This window comes from Chiloscyllium plagiosum, unplaced genomic scaffold (genome assembly GCF_037043375.1).
Source record: "Chiloscyllium plagiosum isolate Xiang-an unplaced genomic scaffold, Cpla_swu_hap1 HiC_scaffold_39, whole genome shotgun sequence".
In the NCBI taxonomy this organism is placed as follows: Eukaryota; Metazoa; Chordata; class Chondrichthyes; order Orectolobiformes; family Hemiscylliidae; genus Chiloscyllium; species Chiloscyllium plagiosum.
In genome coordinates this window covers 31,220,315-31,240,840 of record NW_028270177.1, presented here as the reverse complement: position 1 = coordinate 31,240,840, position 20,526 = coordinate 31,220,315, and the positions used below count along the sequence as shown (strand labels likewise).

The window sequence follows — 20,526 nt, the reverse complement described above, 5'->3', positions numbered from 1 at the left end:
AAACCCATGTCCCTGGCGCTGTGAGGCAGCAGTGCTAACCACTGTGCCAACATGACACCCCATCTTCTTTTTGGAATGAAATTTCAGTTCCCTCAAAACCCCACACATGCATCTACCTATCACCATCCCAGCTAACTTGCCCCCACCCCTAACCTCCTGTTTATCTCTCAGCCACCTTTCCCAATCCACAATCCTGATGAACAGTTCGTACTGGGAAAGTGGACTCTCATGCTCCTCGGATGCTGCATGACCTGTTGTGCTTTTCCAGTGCCACACGTTTCGACTCTGGTCTCCAGCATCTGCACTCCTCACTTTCTTCCACAACACCATCCTCATGAAACTCCGCCAGAGCAAGATCAGCGTGGGACTCGATACATGAGCTTCCTCTGCTCATTGTCAGTGAACAGAAAGCTGTCTCTACACTTTTAAACTAAACGTATAGCTACAGTGTCTACATCAAACACTTTCAATACAGGGGCATCACTGAGTTAGAAACAGGGTAAAAGATTCTACTCTCTGCAACTGAAACTAAAGCTTCTTCTATCTTTGAAAGCTTGAAGGAAAGCTGTCCCCATCAAAGGCTCCCAGGACAGAGACAGCACAGTGAAATACAGAGTAAAACTACCTCTACTCTGTGAATTAAAAATGAACTGAAAGTTGAGCTCTCCCTGCATTGTTCCGATCAAACATTTCCCTGACAGGAACATGACAAGTTTAGATACAGAATATAGCTTCTTCCATATTGCCTCCATCGAACACGAACATGTACACCCCGTTCCCCCCCCCCTGAGTCTCACTGTCAGTCCCTTGGGTGAGGGTGAGCAGGACCCAGCAGACACCCTCCTGGATCAATGAACTATGTTTGATGATTGTATTCATGGGGCCTTCACCATGAGACCTTGTGGAGCTGAATTCAGTCAGGTGACAGCACAGCAGCTCACAGCCATTCCTATTGGTCCAAATGAAATAGGCCCTCCTGGTAATAACTCGATGAGTTCAGTCATTGGTGGAAATTGTGGAGATTGGGGCTGGTTGATTGGTTCAATGTTGCTGCTTCTGGTCACATTGGTGTCAGGTGAGAGCAGGTTGTGTGTATAAAAGGAGCTGGTTGGGGGTGTGTGGGGATAGTTGTGTTGTTTAGGATCATGGGTGATTTTGTAGTGAGGGGTTTGTTCCCTTTGTTGGTGTTAGTTGGAGCTGTTTGTTGCTCTGAAACATGGCAACAGTTTCTGAGCCAGAAGTTTCCATGGACAATAGTGAGAGCCAGCCCTGTTCCTGAGAGAGTGTCTCCTCATGGGGATCTCATTAGTTCTAGTTTCCGAATGTCTGAGGTTGGGAGTGTGTCCCCACTGCAGACTGTGATGGTGCAGTGTGGAGAGCACAACCTGCTGGTCAGGGCCCAGCTGGATTTATTTGGAACCAGGCACCTGATTAAAGCTGCTGACCTGACCCTGGGGACAGCAGGTTATCGGGTAACCAGAGTTTTCACTGAGAACCAGACTGTCCTCTTTGACTATGGCCTGCATGAGTGTGGCAGCAGATTGCAGGTAATGGGGGTTGTCTGAACTTGCTGGAAGTTTGGGCTGAGACCATTGATGTTGAGGTGGACCATTCTTCTGCTTTCTGAAATACCTCAGACTAGGTTCCTATCCTGGATTGGGCCCTGCCTTAACTGTTCTCCTTCTCTAGTCTTGTGCTGCCATGTTCACTGGTTTGGAAGCTTCTGGTTATATACATGTAACAGAACAATGTATGTTTTCTCAGTATGAATTGGGTATCATGTGGGGATTTGTGGATGTTTGGATACTGTGAACTTTCTCCTGAATTGATTTTAGTGACCTTCCACAGTGCATCATTCCACTGTGTAGTATTGCTATGGAGATGTTATAGGAATGCAACTAATCTAGCAACATAGATTAGTGTGATGCTGCAAAAGCATAGCAGGTCAGTCAGCATCCGAGGAGCAGGAAAATTGACACTTTGGGCAGAAGCCCTTCACCAGAAGTTTTCCATTCTGATTAAATCCCTGTTTGCTGAATGTGCTGGAGCAACGGCTCTGATGTGGCAGTGTCTGAGGGAGAAACAGTTGGTGTTTCTCGTCTGTTCTGATTCTCTTCAGAAGTGTCCAAGTGGATTCCCAATGTTACCATCTCCTGTAATGCTGCCAGTCCTGTTGTGTTTGCGAATTGTTATCCCTCTGATTTCTGACCTCTACAGTATTGGGATATCAAACTGATGGGCTGAAAATTATCATGCCTCTGAACCACAAAGCTGTGTTGGCAAGTCCTGAATGGTTATGGTTACTTGACTGAATAAATCCTAATTTTGAAAGTGGATAGCCCTAATGATCTATTCAGAGTTGAATTTAAACTGTGCTCACTCCTCCAGGACAGGGGATGTGGTTGAAGACATCTAACACCACCTTTACTATGGACATTTTTGAAAATGTCACTATCTACATCCCCACTTGCCACACCTTCCATATCCTCCTCCACAGTAAACACTGAACTGTTCTCCCTCCTTGTGGGAGCACAAGATAGTAACAATACTGTCATCAAGTAATGGAGGGCAAGATGTGTAATGCTACCAGTGTAGCTGCAGAAGATGAACTGTTTCCTGTACCTGACAAAAGGCAGGCAGAGCTGGGGCGCATGCAGGTGCCCATGGCGACCCCTTTCCTCTGAATTGGTTTGACTAAACTGCAGAACATCTCTGGGCCTCACATCAATCAACCGCACCACCTTCTGGCTGAACACTCCAACTCCCCCTTCCACTCTACCAAGGACATGCAAGTCCTGGGCTGCCTCTACCACCAAATTCTAGCCTCCCAATAACTAGAGGAAGGACACCTTGTCTTCTACCTTTTGATCTCGTGGTTGGAGGGTTCCAATGTGGATTTCACCAGTTCTGATCTTCCTTTCCCACCTTATCCCAGATCCAACCATCTAACTCAGCACTGCCCTCTTTCTCTTTGAACTGTCCAACATGTCTGTCTATCTTTCCCATCTACTTGTCCTAGGACCATCACACCTCCCCCCACCCCACCCCAACCTTCAACTAACTATATTGTATTCCCAGATACTTTTCCACACCCCTTTGTATTTATCTCTCTGCCCTCTTGGGACCCCCTCCCACATTCCTGATACCAAGCTTCTGCTTGAAATGTTGACTCTCCTGTCCATTGGATGCTGCCTGACCAGCTGTGCTTTTCCAGTACCGCATGTTTTGACTCTGATCTGCACATCTGCAGCCATCCACCCCTCCCTGGTCCAATATAGTCAGTTCCCATAAACAACCCCTTGACAAAAGGCAAGTTCAGAAACCACTCTCTTGCAAATCCAAAAGCAGAAAGAATCCAGACCTCCACAGATTTTGTGACTGAAGGGCTGGGGGAAAATGGCTTCCACTTCAAGGCCTTAACAGCACTGTTAAAAGTACTGATTCTGAGAGCGTGACCACATCCATGCAGGCTGCTTCTATTGTTTCAATTTAATTGGAAAACCCAAGGCCTCGTAGTCTGTTTACTGGTTTTCAACAGACAGCTCCCACCTTTGTTTCAAAGACTCTCTTCAAAAAACTGGGACAAAATATAATTCTTAAAACCATAGCATTGTCAGATGCTGAAGACTCTGGAAGAAACTTACACTCAGGACTAAAGCAAAATACTGCACAGGCTGGAAATCTGAAACCACAGAATGCTGGGAAAACTCAGGTAGTCTGGCTGCATCAGTGGTCAGGTACTGCTAACCTTCCAAGAGTCTCTCACAACACAAACGTGAACCTGTCTCCCCAGTCGCTGCTAAGATTTCTCCCGCATTCTCTTGGGCAGCATGGCGGCACAGTGGTTAGCATTCGGTTCAATTTCAGCCTTGGGTGACTATCTGTGTGGAATTCTCCCTGTCTCTGTGTGGGTTTTCTCCCACAATCCAAAGATGTGCAGTTTAGATGAAATGTCTATGCTAAATTAACCATAGTTTTTAGAGATACGTAGGTTAGGGGCATTAGTCAGGGGTTAATGTGGAGTAAGAGGATGGGTCTAGGTGGCTTATTTTTCCAGAGGGTCAGTGTGGAATTGTTGGACTGAATGGCCAGTTTCCACACTGCAGGGAGTCCATGTTAATTAAACTCCTGATTCCTTGACACTGATGGCGATCACTGAGCTATCTGTCTTAGGCTCAGGCTTCTGTCTACAGGTGGGTGGAACAAGTGGCATAATGGTAGTGTTACTGAGACAGGAATTCAGTGGATCAGGTTAATCATCTGAGGCTGGAGGCTCAAATCTGATTGTAGTCACTGATGGATTTTTGTGTTCTATCCTTTTTTGAAAATATTTACTCTTGGTAATTGTGACTGTGAAACTGATCTTTTATAAAATCCCATCTCGTTCACAATTCCTATTTGGGAAGGAAATCTACCATCTTGACCTGGTCTGGCCTAAATGTGACTCCAGACCCACAGCAATGTCGCTGATTCTGAAATAGCTGAGCAAACCAATCAAATCAAGGGCAATTAGGGACAGGCAACAAATCCCAGCCGAGACAGAGAAGCCACAGGATGTTAATAGTGAGGGATTGAGCAATGGGAATGTCATGGAGACTGTCATGGTGTGATAGTGAGATTTTCCCTTGTTGGAGACAGTCATTGCCTGACGGTTGTGTCTAAGAGTATCGTGAGCAACTCTGGCAGAGATGTCCTGGGAATGTCGTGATTGAATATTGATAACCAGAACCATCTTTCTTTGTGCTGGGCATGACTCCAACCAGCAAAGAGATTTTCTAATCCCACTGAATCCAATTTTCCTTGGGACTCTTTGGTTCAGAAAGGGCAGTGCTGAGTTAGAGGGTTGGATCTGGGATAAACTGGGGAAGGGAGATCAGAAGTGATGAAGTCTATAATCGATCCCACCTGGTTGGAGAGTGGGAAAGATGGAAGATATTGCTTATCCTCCAGTTGTTGGGAGGCTAGAATTTGGTGGCAGAGGCAGTTGAGGACATGCATGTCCTTGGGAGAAGGGGAGTTGGATTGTTCACACAGAGGGTGCTGGGGTTAATTATGTGTCCAAGAGATGTTCTGCAGGTTGGTGAAACCAAAATTGTCACCTACATGGCCCCAGTTCTGCCTGCCTCTTTGTCAGTTCATCTTCTGCAGCTATACTGACACCATTATACATGTTGCCCTCCATTACTTGATGATAGTATTTTTACCACCTTGTGGTTGCACAAGGTGGGGGGGAAAAGAACAGTTCAGTGTTTACTGTGGAGGAGGATATGGAAGGTGTGGAAAGTGGGGAAGCAGATGGTGACATCTTCAAAAACGTCCATATTAGAGGTGGTTCCTCATATCTTCAGCCAATCCCCTGTCCAGGAAGGTGAGCACAGTTGACATTCAACTCTGAATAGATCATTAGGGCCATCAATATTCAAAATTAGGTTTCTATTCCGTCAGATGACAACAACCCTTCAGGACTTTCTAACACAGCATTGTGGTTCAGGGGCATGATAATTTCAATCCAATCAGTTTGATATCCCAATACTGTAGAGGTCAGAAATCAGAGGGATAACAATTCGCAAACACAACAGGACTGGCAGCATTACAGGAGATGGTAACATTGGGAATCCACTTGGACACTTCTGAAGAGAATCAGAACAGACTAGAAACACCAACTGTTCCTCCCTCAGACACTGCCACATCAGAGCCGTTCCTCCAGCACATTCTGCAAACAGTGATTTAATCAGAATGGAAAGCCCCTTTCCAAGGTGGTCATCAATCGACTGTACTCCCTGGAAGCAGCAAAAAAATATCTTGCATAACCCAATCATTTAGGAAGCTCACTTCATGGACTGGAGAGGCTAAAACTAGGGATCGTACCCAGGGATAGTTTATACTAAGAAGAAACAAACCAGGTCCTGAGAGAAGACATCACGAATCACTACTTTATTGACTATTTCAATCACCAGTTGATGGGTGTTTGCTTGTGTCTCCTGTACAGGAAAAGGGCCAGCAATGAAGCAGAGATCAGACAGACAGCTGTCACAGTCAGGACCACCATCAAAACCAGCTCTGACTCCACACCTACAAAACAAAGAGAAACTAATGGTTACAGAGGGAAACAGGGACAGAAAGGGAAACTAGCAGGCAGCCAACTTACTGCTTGGAGACCTCTCCTGCATCCTTTCGTCACCCTCAGTCAGGGGCTGAGTTGCTAGGTTGGTCAGCTCAGTATCCAGAATGATCAGGGGGCCAAGTGAGGCCTCCCCCTCCCACTTCAATCCAGCATCACTCTCTGCAAGATAAACATTCCAGTCAAGGAAGGGGGTGGGTGGGTGAGTGAGGGGAGATCCCTAGCATCTAGGAGGGCAATGTCCTACCAGCTTCAGGGACAAGGTCTCTCCTTCCTATGAAAGGAAACAGCATCTCCCTTGTGCTCCCACAGTTCCCCACATGGCAATAGGCACAAATGTCACTGTCTGACTCCTCCAATGGGGTCCAGCTAAACAAGAGAAACAGCCCATCAACCACATGGTGCATCACCTCTCCCAACAACAACATCCCTGAGGGACAGGGAGAGGGAACTTACATATTCTGCAGCTTCTGGAAAGTACAAGCTTTGTTCCTGGAATCTCCCTGATCCACTGCAGCAACTCAGGTGACAGGTGATGAACATCTGAGGGACACATTCAGAACAAGTCAATGTTTAGTGACTCCCTCCTCAGGGTGGAGAACCACATCAGCAGCTTCCTCTTACCAAGGATCGCTCATCGCCATAGAAACGGAAGGCATCCAGGTCAAACCGGAGCTTGTCCGGCTCCCGCCCGTCTCTCGGCAACACAAAGGTTGAAAAGGAGTCCTCAGCTTTGCTGTCCAGGAGGCAACTGCAGATAGACAAAGGGCCATGAAGTGAATGGAGTTAAGCCATTGAGATGGGAGCAGCTGGAGAAAGCAGAGAGCTCCTTACCCATTGTAGTCAATGATGCTGTATCTCGGGGTGGAGTCCTTGTCTGGGCTCAGTGTAGCTACACAGCGATCAATGTACAGCTTCAGGGGCACATGGTTGGCCATTGAAACCGATGCCTCAATGTGAATGAGGTCTCCCAGGGAGTAGACAGTGGAAGTGCGCTCTGTCAGCCAGTCACCTGAAGTACAGAAAGACAAGGGTTGGAGCCAATGGGTCCAACTTCCAGAGAGAGACACCAGGAGATCCCTCCCCAGCCACCCATCACAAACCATTCATTAGACGCAGGGAGAATGACAGATGCCCTTCTCCAGACCTGGTGGAGCTGAATGGGATCCAGGTGGGCTTGATGGGATTGCTGCTCACATTGCCCTTCCTGGGGGAAGGAGACAGGGCAGCCATTTTAGAACAGTGTCAGACAACAACAGCAGGGGATCATACTGACAATCGAGTAAAGATGCTCACCTCAAATAACGACATTCAGTGGGAACATCAGCACAATTGGTTCTCACAATGACAAATCCAGGATAGTTTGGGATGTGGGTCAGGTGGGTGGTGTAGATCTGGAAATCTTCAGTCATCTAAAAGACACCAGGTTAAGCAATGAGACGCTGATCTGAAAAGAGAAGGAACTACAGTGTTCATAATGACACCATCCCATTGTGACAATTCTTTAGGGAGAGAGACAACCTCAGGGCTAGGTGACTGCTTTCCCACACCCTGAGCTGGAGAAACCAGTATTCAAGGGATACAGGTCATAGGTCAGGGGTTAGTCATTTAGGATCAACTTAACAAGGTATTACATCATTCCAAATATTAGGATGGGAATTCTGGATGCAAAAGTTGGTTAAAATGATGTGTTGGGCTCCCAGGCAGAGTTAGAGATATATATTGATGGAACAGGGACATGGTGGTTAGCACTGCTGCCTCACAGCACCAGAGACGCAGGTTCAGGTGACTCATGAGTTTGCGCATTCTTACTGTGTCTGCGTGGGTTTCCGCTGTTTCCACCCACAATGCAAAAAGTGTGCAGGTTAGGTGAATTGGCCATGCTAAATTGCCCATAGTGTGAGGTGACAGGGTAAATGGAGGGGAATGGGTCTGGGTGGGTCATGCTTCGGCATGGACTTGTTGGGCCGAAGGGCCTGTTTCCACACTAAGTAATCTAACAGGAACAAGGCTGCAAGGATCTTTCCAACATCAACTCTCAATGTTATCAGGAAACCTTCAGATAAAGAGCAGAGATTGCTAGCAGAATACTAAGAGATTAATAGCACGAGATAACAAGAGTAGAGGAAACAATTAACCAGAATTAAATAAAAAAAGTTTGAGAAACAGGTCAAATGTAGAGCTCCTCAAGGAGGAGAGTCAATTTATTCATAAAATAGCCCCCAGTGGGAGGGAATCAAGTCAATTTGTCTTATGGGAATGGAACTACTTTCCCTCAAACTAGCCACAGGCCATGCTGCGATGAGTTATGTTCCTGTGACCTCATTGAGCAAAGAATCACTGTCAAAAACCACACTTTAGAAGATCACTGAACCAAATTTGGACAAAGTTCATAGTATCAAAACACCACCCACAAATCACATGATACCCAATTCATATTGATAAAACATACATTGTAACAGAACAACCCCTGTAATCAGGGGATTCTAAACCAATGAGAATGGGAGCACAAGGCTAGAGATAGAGAACAGTTCAGGTACAGACAATCCAGGAGAGGAACCTGGACTGAGGATTTGAGAAAGGAGGAGAATGGTCCTTCTCAATATCAATGATCTCTCAGCCAGCAACCTTCTGCAGCCCAAACTTCCAGCAAGTGTAGACAACCCCCATTACCTGCAATCTGCTGCCACACTCATGCAGCCCATAGTCAAAGAGGACAGTCTGGTTCTCAGGGTAGACCCTGGTTGGCTAACAACCTGCTGTCCACAGGGTCAGGTCAGCAGCTTTAATCAGGTGCCTGGTTCCAAATAAATCCAGCTGGGCCCTGACCAGCAGGTTGTGCTCTCCACACTGCACCATCACAGTCTGCAGTGGGGACACACTCCCAACCTCAGACATTCAGAAACTAGAACCAATGGGATCCCCATGAGGAGGCACTCTCTCAGGAACAGGGCTGGCTCTCACTATTGTCCATGGAAACCTCTGGCTCAGAAACTGTTGCCATGTTTGAGAGCAACAAACAGCTCCAACTAACACCAACAAAGGGAACAAACCCCTCACGACACAATCACCCATGATCACAAACAACACAACCATCCCCACACAGCCCCAACCAGCTCATTTTATTTTTTTATTTTTTTTTATTCCCTCGTTGTGTGTGTGCAGGTGACACTCCTGTTTATTTTTTATTTTTTAATTTTTTTTTATGGTGTGTGTGCGCAGGTGTGAGACACAGTGAAAGACACAAAGTGCACGAATCTTTATTCAATTTCCACCACCAGGAAGACAGGAAAACACCCAGGTGGCCAGTGACAAACACTGCCCTTCACATCAAAGGGCAGTGCTGTGTGATCAAAACAGTGAGGGGGAGGGTAGGGACTAAATCAAAATAGAGTTGGAGGGAGAAATGATGCACTCCACTCCCTGCGGCACCCACCTCTCCCTGAACAACTCCAGGGTGTTGTTCGACACCGCGTGCTCCTTCTCCAAGGACACCCGGGCCCTAACGTAACCGCGGAAGAGGGGCAGGCAGTCGGCCCTAACGACCCCCTCCACGGCCCGCTGCCTGGACCTGTTAATGGCCAGTTTGGCCAGGCCCAGGAGCAGACCCACGAGGAGGTCTTCAGACCTGCCCTCCTTCCTCCGTACCGGGTGCCCAAAGATCAGGAGCGTGGGACTGAAGTGCAGCCAAAAACAGAGGAGAAGGTTTTTCAGAAAATCAAAAAGGGAGTGCAAACGCCCACACCCAATATATACATGGTCCACAGACTCCACAGAACAAGCAGTTGGGCTGGGAGTCCGTGAACCACTGCAATCTGCAGTTGCAGGGGACTGCTGTATGCAACACCCTCCACCCCAGATCCCCGAGGACCAGCTCATTTTATTTTTTTATTTTTTTTTTAAACCCCCACACTACCACCTAAGTGCAGTAGTGCTTATTTTATCCCCAGAACCCATGGTGTGTGTGTGTGCAGGTGGGAGACACAGTGAAAGACACAAAGTGCACGAATCTTTATTCGATTTCCACCACCAGGAAGACAGGAAAACACCCGGGTGGCCAGTGACAAACACTGCCCTTCACATCAAGGGACAGTGCTGTGTGATCAAAACAGTGAAGGGGAGGGTAGGGACTAAATCAAAATAGAGTTGGAGGGAGAAATGATGCACTCCACTCCCTGCGGCACCCACCTCTCCCTGAACAACTCCAGGGTGTTGGTCGACACCGCGTGCTCCTTCTCCAAGGACACCCGGGCTCTAACATAACCGCGGAAGAGGGGCAGGCAGTCGGCCCTAACGACCCCCTCCACGGCCCGCTGCCTGGACCTGTTGATGGCCAGTTTGGCCAGGCCCAGGAGCAGACCCACGAGGAGATCTTCAGACCTGCCCTCCTTCCTCCGTACCGGGTGCCCAAAGATCAGGAGCGTGGGACTGAAGTGCAGCCAAAAACAGAGGAGAAGGTTTTTCAGAAAATCAAAAAGGGAGTGCAAACGCCCACACCCAATATATACATGGTCCACGGACTCCACAGAACAAGCAGTTGGGCTGGGAGTCCGTGAACCACCGCAATCTGCAGTTGCAGGGGACTGCTGCATGCAACACCCTCCACCCCAGATCCCCGAGGACCATCTCCTTTTATTTATTTTTTTTTATTTTTTTTTTTGGTTGACAAACACTGCCCTTCACATCAAAGGGCAGTGCTGTGTGATCAAAACAGTGAAGGGGAGGGTAGGGACTAAATCAAAATAGAATTGGAGGGAGAAATGATGCACTTCACTCCGTGCGCCACTCCTGTTCTTTTTTTTTTGTTTTTGATAATTTTTTTTTTAATTTTAACCCCCACACTACCACCTAAGTGCGGTAGTGCTTATTTTTTCCCCAGTACCCATGGTGTGTGTGTGCAGGTGTGAGACACAGTGGAAGACACAAAGTGCACGAATCTTTATTCAATTTCCACCACCAGGAAGATAGGAAAACACCCGGGTGGCCAGTGACAAACACTGCCCTTCACATCAAAGGGCAGTGCTGTGTGATCAAAACAGTGAGGGGGAGGGTAGGGACTAAATCAAAATAGAATTGGAGGGAGAAATGATGCACTCCACTCCCTGCGGCGCCCACCTCTCCCTGAACAACTCCAGGGTGTTGGTCGACACCGCGTGCTCCTTCTCCAAGGACACCCGGGCCCTAACGTAACCGCGGAAGAGGGGCAGGCAGTCGGCCCTAACGACCCCCTCCACGGCCCACTGCCTGGACCTGTTAATGGCCAGTTTGGCCAGGCCCAGGAGCAGACCCACGAGGAGATCTTCAGACCTGCCCTCCTTCCTCCGTACCGGGTGCCCAAAGATCAGGAGCGTGGGACTGAAGTGCAGCCAAAAACAGAGGAGAAGGTTTTTCAGAAAATCAAAAAGGGAGTGCAAACGCCCACACCCAATATATACATGGTCCACGGACTCCACAGAACAAGCAGTTGGGCTGGGAGTCCGTGAACCACTGCAATCTGCAGTTGCAGGGGACTGCTGCATGCAACACCCTCCACCCCAGATCCCCGAGGACCATCTCCTTTTATACACACAACCTGCTCTCACCTGACACCAATGTGACCAGAAGCAGCAACATTGAACCAATCAACCAGACCAATCTCTACAATTTCCACCAATGATTGAACTCATCGAGTTATTACCAGGAGGGCCTATTTCATTTGGACCAATAGGAGTGGCTGTGAGCTGCTTTGCTGTCACCTGACTGAATTCAGCTCCACAAGGTCTCATGGTGAAGGCCCCATGAATACAATCATCAAACGTAGCTCATTGATCCAGGAGGGTGTCTGCTGGGTCCTGCCCACCCTCACCCGAGGGACTGACACGGAGAGATTGTCTGAGAATGGGGTTTGGGTAGAACAAAGGGATTGACTTTATACTACACCTCCTCCTGGAAGTGTTTGATGGAGTCAATATAGAAGAAGCTTTATTCTCTATCTAAACTTGTCATGTCCCTGTTTGGGGAGTGTTTGATCAGGACAATGCAGGGAGAGCTTTACTTTCACTTTCCTTTTAATTCATAGACTCGAGGCAGTTTTACTCTGTATTTCACTGCGTGCTGTCTCTGTCCTGGGAACCTTTGATGGGGACAGCTTTCCTTCCCGTTTTCAAGAAAGGAGGAAGATTTCGTTTCAGTTGGAAAGAGTAGAATCTTTTACTCTGTTTATAACTCAAGGATGTCCCTGTATTGAAAGTGTTTGATGTAGACAGTGTAGCTATACATTTAGTTTAAAAGTGTAGAGACAGCTTTCTGTTCAGTGACAATGAGCAGAGGAAGCTCATGTATCGCGTCCCACACTGACCTTGCTCTGGTGGAGTTTGTTGGGGGATGGTGTTGAGGGAGAAAGTAGGACTGCAGATTCTGGAGGTCACAGTCAAAGTGTGTGGCCCTGGAAAAGCACAGCAGGTCATGCAGCATCTGAGGAGCAGGAGAGTTGGTTTTGGGTATAAGCCCTTCATCAGGATTGTGGATTGGGAAAGGGGCCTTAGAGATAAATAGAAGGTTAGGGGTGGGGGCAAGGAAGCTCGGATTGCGATAGATAGATGCCTTGGGGATGGGGGCAAGGCAGCTGGGTTGGTGATGGGTAGATGCAGGTGTGGGGTGTTCAGAGAATTTTACATTCACTCTAAAAGGGAAGATGGGGCAGCACGGTGGCACATTGGTTAGCACTACATCAGGGACAGGGGTTTGATTCCAGTCTCGGGCACCTCCCTGTGTGGAGTTTGCACACTGTCCTTGTGTCTGTGTGGGATTACTCTGGGTGCTCTGGATTCCTGCCACTGTCTAAAGATGTGCAGGTTCCGTGGATTGGCTATGCAAACTTTCCTCAGGGATGTGTAAGTTAGAAGCATTATTGAGGGGACATGAAGAGTAATAGGGGACTAGGGGAGGGGAATGAGTCTGGGTGGGTTATCTTTCAGAAGGTCAGTGTGTACTTGTTGGGCCAAATGGCCTGTTTCCATTCTGTAGAGATTGTATGATTCTAGATAAAGGTGTATAAAAGGTGTACCCTCGACCTCGGAGAAGCTGTGGAAATGATTGCTGGGCCCCTTACTGAGATATTTCTGTCATTGATAGTTGCAGGTGAGGTGCCCGAAGATTGGAGGTTGGCTAACACATTGTCATGATTTAAGAAAGTTGCTAAGGAAAAGCCAGGGAATATAGACTGGTGAGCTTGACATCAGTGGTGGGCAAGTTGTTGGAGGGAATCCTGAGGGACAGTATTCACATGTATTTGGTAAGCCAACGACTGATTAAGGATAATTAGGATGGCTTTGTGCGTGGGAAATCATGTCTCATGACCTTGATTGAGTTTGTTGAAGAAGTAACAAAGAGGATTGATGAGGGCAGAGTAGTGGACATGATTGATATGAACTTCAGTAAGGCATTCAACAAGGTTCCCCATGGGTGACTGGTCAGCAAGGTTAGATCTCCTAGAATACAGGGATGTGGATACAGAACTGGCTGGAAAGTAGAAGACATAGGGTAGTGGTGGAGGATTGCTTTTCAGAGTGGAGGCCTGTGACTAATGGAGTACCATAAGGATCGGTGCTGGGTCCACTACTTTTCATCATTTGTATAAATGATTTGAATGTGAACATAGGAGGTATCGTTAGTAAGTTTGCAGATGACACCAAAATTGGTGTTGTAGTGTACAGCGAAGGAGGTTACCATGATCCAATCTGATTGGGCCATGTCAATTTCACCAGTTTCCTCATTTCCCCTCCTCCCAGCCCCACCGCATCCCATTTATCTGTGATGCATCTTGAGGGCATCCCCTCATTCCTGATGAAGAGCTTGTGCTTGCCGCATCGTCTCTCTTGTTCCTCAGATGCTGCCTGAGCGGCTGTGCTTTTCCAGCAACACACTATCTTGGGACTCTTATCTCCAGCATCTGCAGTCCTCACTTTCTCCCAACTGAGCACGTGCACTGAGAAATTGCAAATGGAGTTCAATGTAGATCAGTATGAGGTGTTACATATTGGGAAGTCACATCAAGGTAGGAGTTTCATGATGAATGTTTGGGCCATAAGGAGTGTAGTGGAACAGAGGGACCTTGGAGTTCAGGTGTATGGTTCTCTGAAAGTGGAGTCACAATAGACAGGGCAGTGATGGCGGCTTTTGACACACTGGCCTTCATCAGTCAGGGCATTGAGTAGAGACGTTGGGAAGTTATGTTGCACTTATACAGAATGGTGACGAGGCCTGAACTTGGAGTATTGTGTTCAGTTTTGGTCACCTTGCTGTAGGAAAGATGCTATTAAACAGGATAGAGTGCAGAAGGAATTTACAAGGAAGTTGCCAGGACTCAGGGTCTGAGTTGGAAGGAGAGGTTGGACAAGCTCGGCCGTTTTTCTTTAGAGCAAAGGAGCCTGGGGTGGGAGTCTTATGGAAGTGTAAACACTCAAGGAAGGCATGGATGGGATGAATGTGCTCAGTCTTTTTCCCAGGGTTGAGGAGTCAAGGACGAGAGGGCACCAGTTTAAGGTTAGAGGGGAAAGAATGAAAGGGAATTGAGGGGCAATGATTTCACACAGAGGGAGGTCCGCATATGGACTAAGAAGCCAGCAGAGGTGGTTGAGGCAGGTACGTAAACAACGTTCAAAGTGCATTTGGACAAATTCATGGATAGGAAAGGATTAGAAGGCTGTGGGTGATGTACAGGGAAATGGGGTTAGTGGGGATGGACATTTTCATAGGCAAGGACCAATTTGCCAAGGGGAGGAGGTTCCACAATTTCCCCACCCTCGATGGGGTGGGGGGGGGGGGGGAGGGGAGCTCTGCACAAAGGATAAGGCTGAAGCATTTGCAACAATCTGCAGCCAGTAATCTCCAAAGGGCCAATCCATTGTAGTCCCCAGCATCACCGATACCTGTTTTCAGTCAGTACTATTGACTCCATGTGACAGAAACAGCTGCAGACATTGGATACTGTGAAGCCAATATTCCCACAATGTTAGTCAGGGTGTAAGGTGAAAGACCTGTATTCCTGAACATGCCGTGTCCCTATCCATTCTGTTCCAGTATACTGGAAATTATATTTTGTCCTGTTTGTTGAAAAGAATCTTGGAGGCAAAGGCAGGGAACTGTCTATTAGTAACCAGTGAAGTAAACAGCTTATGAGGCCTTGGGGTTTGTTTAAGAAATTGGAATAAAAGAAGCAGCCTGGACGGGTGCAGTCCAGCTCTCAGAACCAGAATTAATAGAGTTAGCTTTCAGTGGTTGTTTTGGAGCCTTGAAATGGAACTTATTTACCCCCCCTCAGGGTTTATGCCATTATGACTACTTGGTCTAAAGTCAAACCATGTGGTGCTGGAAAAGTACAGCCAGTCAGGCAGCACTGAGGAACAGGGGAGTCAATATTTCAAGAATAAGCTCAGCATCAGGAATGTGGGAGGAGACAGCAAGGCTACAGACAAATGGGAGGGAGTGGGGCTGGGTGAAAGGTAGCTGGGAATACAATAGGGAGATGAAGGTCAGGGCTGCTGGTGATAGGTGGGAAAGAAGGTAGACATGTTGGACAGTTCAGAAAGGACTGTGCTGAGTTAGCAAGTTGGATCTGGGATGGGATGGGAGGGGAAGAACAGGAGATCAGAACTGGCAAAGACCACATTGATCTCATCAGGTTGGAGGGTCCTAAAGATGTAGTTGTGGGTGGCTAGAATTTGGTGGCAGAAGCAGTCCAGGACTTGCATGTCCTTGGAATAGGAGGGGCAGTTGGAGTGTTCAGCCACAAGGTGGTGGGGTTGGTTGGTGGAACTAACTGTCAGACCAAAGGGGTAGCCATGGGCACCTGCATGGACTACATCTATGCCTGCCTCTGTCTGGTACATGGAACAGTTCCTCTTCCACAGCTGCACTACCACCATTACACATCTTGCCCTCCATTTCATTGATGACTATTGTTAACACGTTATACACCCATGGGGAGCAAGAATATTTCAGTGTCTACTGTGGGGGACAATATGGAAGGTGGAAAATGGGGAACGAGATGGTGACATCTTGAAAAATTTCAATATTACAGAGCAGGTGGTCCTAGATGGCTTAAACCACATCCCCTGTTCTAGATGTGAGCACAGTCGAACAAATTCACCTCAATAGAACAAGGAGTAATCAATATTCCAAATGGGGTTCTCAGCATTTGACTGAGCAGATACCTTTCCGGACATTTAGTTTGATGGTTTAGGGACAGGATAACATTCAGCCCATCAGTTTGAAAACTGAATACTGTAGATTTCAGTATTCTGAGGGAAAACAGGACACTGACAACAGGACTGCCCACACACCAGGAGATGGTAACATTGGGAATGCACCTGGACACTGCTGAAGAGAATCTAAACAGATGAGAAATACCAACTGTTTCTCCCTCAGACACTGCCACATCTGAGCAGTTCTTCCAGCACATTCTGCAAACTGACTTAATCAGAACAGAAAGCCCCTTTCCAAGGTGGTCATCAATCCCCTCTACTCACTGGAAACAGCAAACAATATACTCACTCAGCTCAGTTCATGCATTGGAGAGACTAAAGCTAGGGATTGACCCAGGAATTGTTTAAACTAAGAAAGGATGCAGAAACAAACCAGCTCCAGACAGAAGAAACCATGAATCACTGCTTTATTGACTATTTCAATCACCAGTTGATGGGTGTTTGCTTGTGTCTCCTGTACAGGAACAAGGCCAGCAATGAAGCAGAGATCAGACAGACAGCTGTCACAGTCAGGACCACCATCACAACCAGCTCTGACTCCACACCTACAAAACAAGGAGAAACCACTGGTTACTGAGGGAAACCAGGGACAGAAAGGGAAACTAGCAGGCAGCCAACTCACCGCTTGGAGACCTCTCCTGCATCCTCTCGTCAACCTCAGTCAGGGGCTGAGTTGCCAGGTTGTTCAACTCAGTATCCAGAATGATCAGGGGGCCAAGTGAGGCCTCCCCCTCCGACTTCAATCCAGCTTCACTCTCTGCAACATCAAACATCCCAGTCAGGGAGGGGGAAGAGGGGAGAGACCCAACATCTAGAGGATCAGGGTCCTACCAGCTTCGGTGCCAAGGCCTCGCCTTCCTCTGGAGGGGATCAGGATCTCCCTTGTGCTCCCACAGTTCCCCACATGGCAACAGGCACAAATGTCACTGTCTGACTCCTCCAGTGGGGTCCAGCTAAACAAGAGAAACAGCCCATCAACCACATGGTGCATCACCTCTCCCAACAACAACATCCCTGAGGGACAGGGAGAGGGAACTTACATATTCTGCAGCTTCTGGAAAATACAAGCTTTGTTCCTGGAATCTCCCTGATCGACTGCAGCAACTCTCAGGTGACAGGTGATGAACATCTGAGGGACACATTCAGAACAAGTCAGTGTTTAGTGACTCCCTCCCCATTGTGGAGAAGCACATTAGCAGCTTCCTCTTACCAAGGATCGCTCATCTCCATAGAAACGGAAGGCATCCAGGTCAAACCGGAGCTTGTCCGGCTCACGCCCATCTATCGGCAACACAAAGGTTGAAAAGGAGTCCTCAGCTTTGCTGTCCAGGAGGCAACTGCAGATGGACAAAGGGCCATGAAGTGAATGGAGTGTAGCCATTGAGATGGGAGCAGCTGGAGAAAGCAGAGAGCTCCTTACCCATTGTAGTCAATGATGCTGTATCTCGGGGTGGAGTCCTTGTCTGGGCTCAGTGTAGCTACACAGCGATCAATGTACAGCTTCAGGGGCATGTGGTTGGCCATTGAAACAGATGCCTCAATGTGAATGAGGTCTCCCAGGGAGTAGACAGTGGAAGTGCGCTCTGTCAGCCAGTCACCTGAAGTACAGCAAGACAAGGGTTGGAGCCAATGGGTACAACACCCAGAGAGACCAGGAGATCCCTCCCCAGCCACCCATCACATACCATTCATTAGACGCAGGGAGAATGACAGATGCCCTTCTCCAGACCTGGTGGAACTGAATGGGATCCAGGCGGGCTTGATGGGATTGCTGCTCACATTACCCTTCCTGGGGAGAGGGGGGGAAAAAAAGGAGACAGGGCAGCCATTTTAGGCTAGTGTCAGACAACAGCAGCAGGGGATCATATTGACAATAGAGTAAAGATTCTCACCTCAAATAACGACATTGAATGGGAACAACAGCACCATTGGTTCTCACAATGATTGATCCAGGATAGTTTGGGATGTGGGTCAGGTGGGTGGTGTAGATCAGGAAATCTCCAGTCATCTGGAAGACCAGGTTGCAGAATGAGTGACTAATCAGAAATAAGAATGTTCTACACAGGGTTCACAATGACATCATTCTATTTGGACATTCTTTAGGGAGTGCAACAGGCTCAGGGCCAGGAGACTGCATTCCCACACCCGGAGCTGGAGAGACCAGTATTCAAGGGCAATAGGTCACAGGTCAGGGGTCATTTAGGATCAATTTAACAATGACATCATCATTCCAAAGATCAGGATGAGAATTCCTGAACAAAAAGTTGGTTCAAAGGAGGTTGTGTGTTGGGCTCCCAGACTGAATGAGAGATAAATATTGAGGGAACAGGGACGTGGTGCTTGTTATCACAGGGAAGAGGCTGCAGGGATCTTTTGGCCATCATCTCCCAGTGTAATCATGAAACCTTCAGATTATGATCAGGATATGGAGATTAATAGTAAGGTGAGGCAATAAAACAGTGTGCATGAGATAGGAATAGAGAAAATAGTTAGCCATAATAAAATCAAACTAGTTTGACCAACAGGCTAAATGTGGAGCTCAAGGACAAGAGCCATCGATTTATTCATAGACGAGCACCCCCAGTGGGAGGGAGTCAAGACAATTTGCCTGATGGTTATGGAGCTACTTTCCATCCAACTAAACAAGTCATGCTGCTCAGAGTTGTGCTCCTGTGACCTCACTATTGAGAATGTAATTATAATATAGAAAGCCACACTATCGGTCACTAAAGCAAGTCAGGAGAACATTCACAGCATCAACACACCACCCATAAGTCAACCCATGATACTTAATTCATACTGAACATACATTTTAACAGAACAACCCCTCTAATCAGAAGCTTCTAAACTAATTAGAATGGGAGCACAAGGCTAGAGATGGAGAACAGTTCAGGCACAGTCCAATCCAGGAGAGGAACCTAGTCTGATGATTTGAGAACGTAGGAGACAAGTCCTCAATATTAATAACGTCTCATTTAGGGTTACAGTCAAGAATAGTCTACAGCCCAAACTTCCAGCAAGTATAGACAGCCCCCATTACCTGCAATCTGCTGCCACATTCATGCAGCCCATAGTCAAAGAGGACAGTATGGTTCTCAGGGTAGACCCTGGTTGGCCAACAACCTGCTGTCCCCAGGGTCAGGTCAGCAGCTTTAATCAGGTGCCTGGTTCCAAATAAATCCAGCTGAGCCCTGACCAGCAGGTTGTGCTCTCCACACTGCACCATCACAGTCTGCAGTGGGGACACACTCCCAACCTCAGACATTCAGAAACTAGAACCAATGAGATCCCCATGAGGAGGCACTCTCTCAGGAACAGGGCTGGCTCTCACTATCATCCATGGAAACTTCTGGCTCAGAAACTGTTGCCATGTTTCAGAGCAACAAACAGCTCCAACTAACACCAACAAAGGGAACAAACCCCTCACTACACAATCACCCATGATCCGAAACAACACAACCATCCCCACGTACCCCCAACCAGCTCCTTTTATACACACAACCTGCACTCACCTGACACCAATGTGACCAGAAGCAGCAACATTGAACCAATCAACCAGACCCAATCTCTACAATGTCCACCAATGACTGAACTCATTGAGTTATGACCAGGAGGGCCTATTTCATTTGGACCAATAGGAGTGGCTATGAGCTGCTGTGCTGTCACCTGACTGAATTCAGCTCCACAAGGTCTCATGGTGAAGGCCCCATGGATACAATCATCAAACATAGCTCATTGATCCAGGAGGGTGACTGCTGGGTCCTGCCCACTCTCACCTGAGGGACTCTCAGTGAGACCCACAAAGAGATTGTCTGAGAACGGGGTTTGGGTAGAACAAAGGGATTGACCTTATACTACACCTCCCCCTGGAAGTGTTTGATGGAGGCAATATGGAAGAAGCTTTATTCTGTATCTGAACGTGTCATGTCCCTGTCTGGGGAGTGTTTGATCGGGACAATGCAGGGAGAGCTTGACCTTCAGTTTATTTTTAATTCCCAGAGTAGAGGTAATTTTACTCTGTATTTCACCACGTGCTGTCTCTGTCCTGGGAGTCGTTGATGGGGACAGCTTTCCTTCCAGTTTTCAAGAATAGGGGAAGCTTTAGTTTCAGTTGCAGAGAGTAGAATCTTTTACTCTGTTTCTAACTCAGTGATGCCCCTG

At 47.6% G+C, this 20,526-nt stretch overlaps 1 protein-coding gene across 1 annotated transcript; it reads right to left on the bottom strand.

The window, feature by feature from the left end:
- Window positions 1–6,727: 6,727 nt before the first annotated feature.
- Window positions 6,728–17,138, bottom strand: LOC122546323 (zona pellucida sperm-binding protein 3-like). Its single transcript, XM_087981209.1, has 6 exons — window positions 16,999–17,138; window positions 16,739–16,910; window positions 7,418–7,533; window positions 7,225–7,328; window positions 6,956–7,133; window positions 6,728–6,872 (listed from the first exon to the last, which is right to left on the bottom strand). The coding sequence occupies exons 1-6, from the start codon at window positions 17,136–17,138 to the stop codon at window positions 6,728–6,730; spliced, it is 855 nt and encodes a 284-aa protein (XP_087837335.1).
- Between the last annotated feature and the right edge of the window lie 3,388 nt (window positions 17,139–20,526).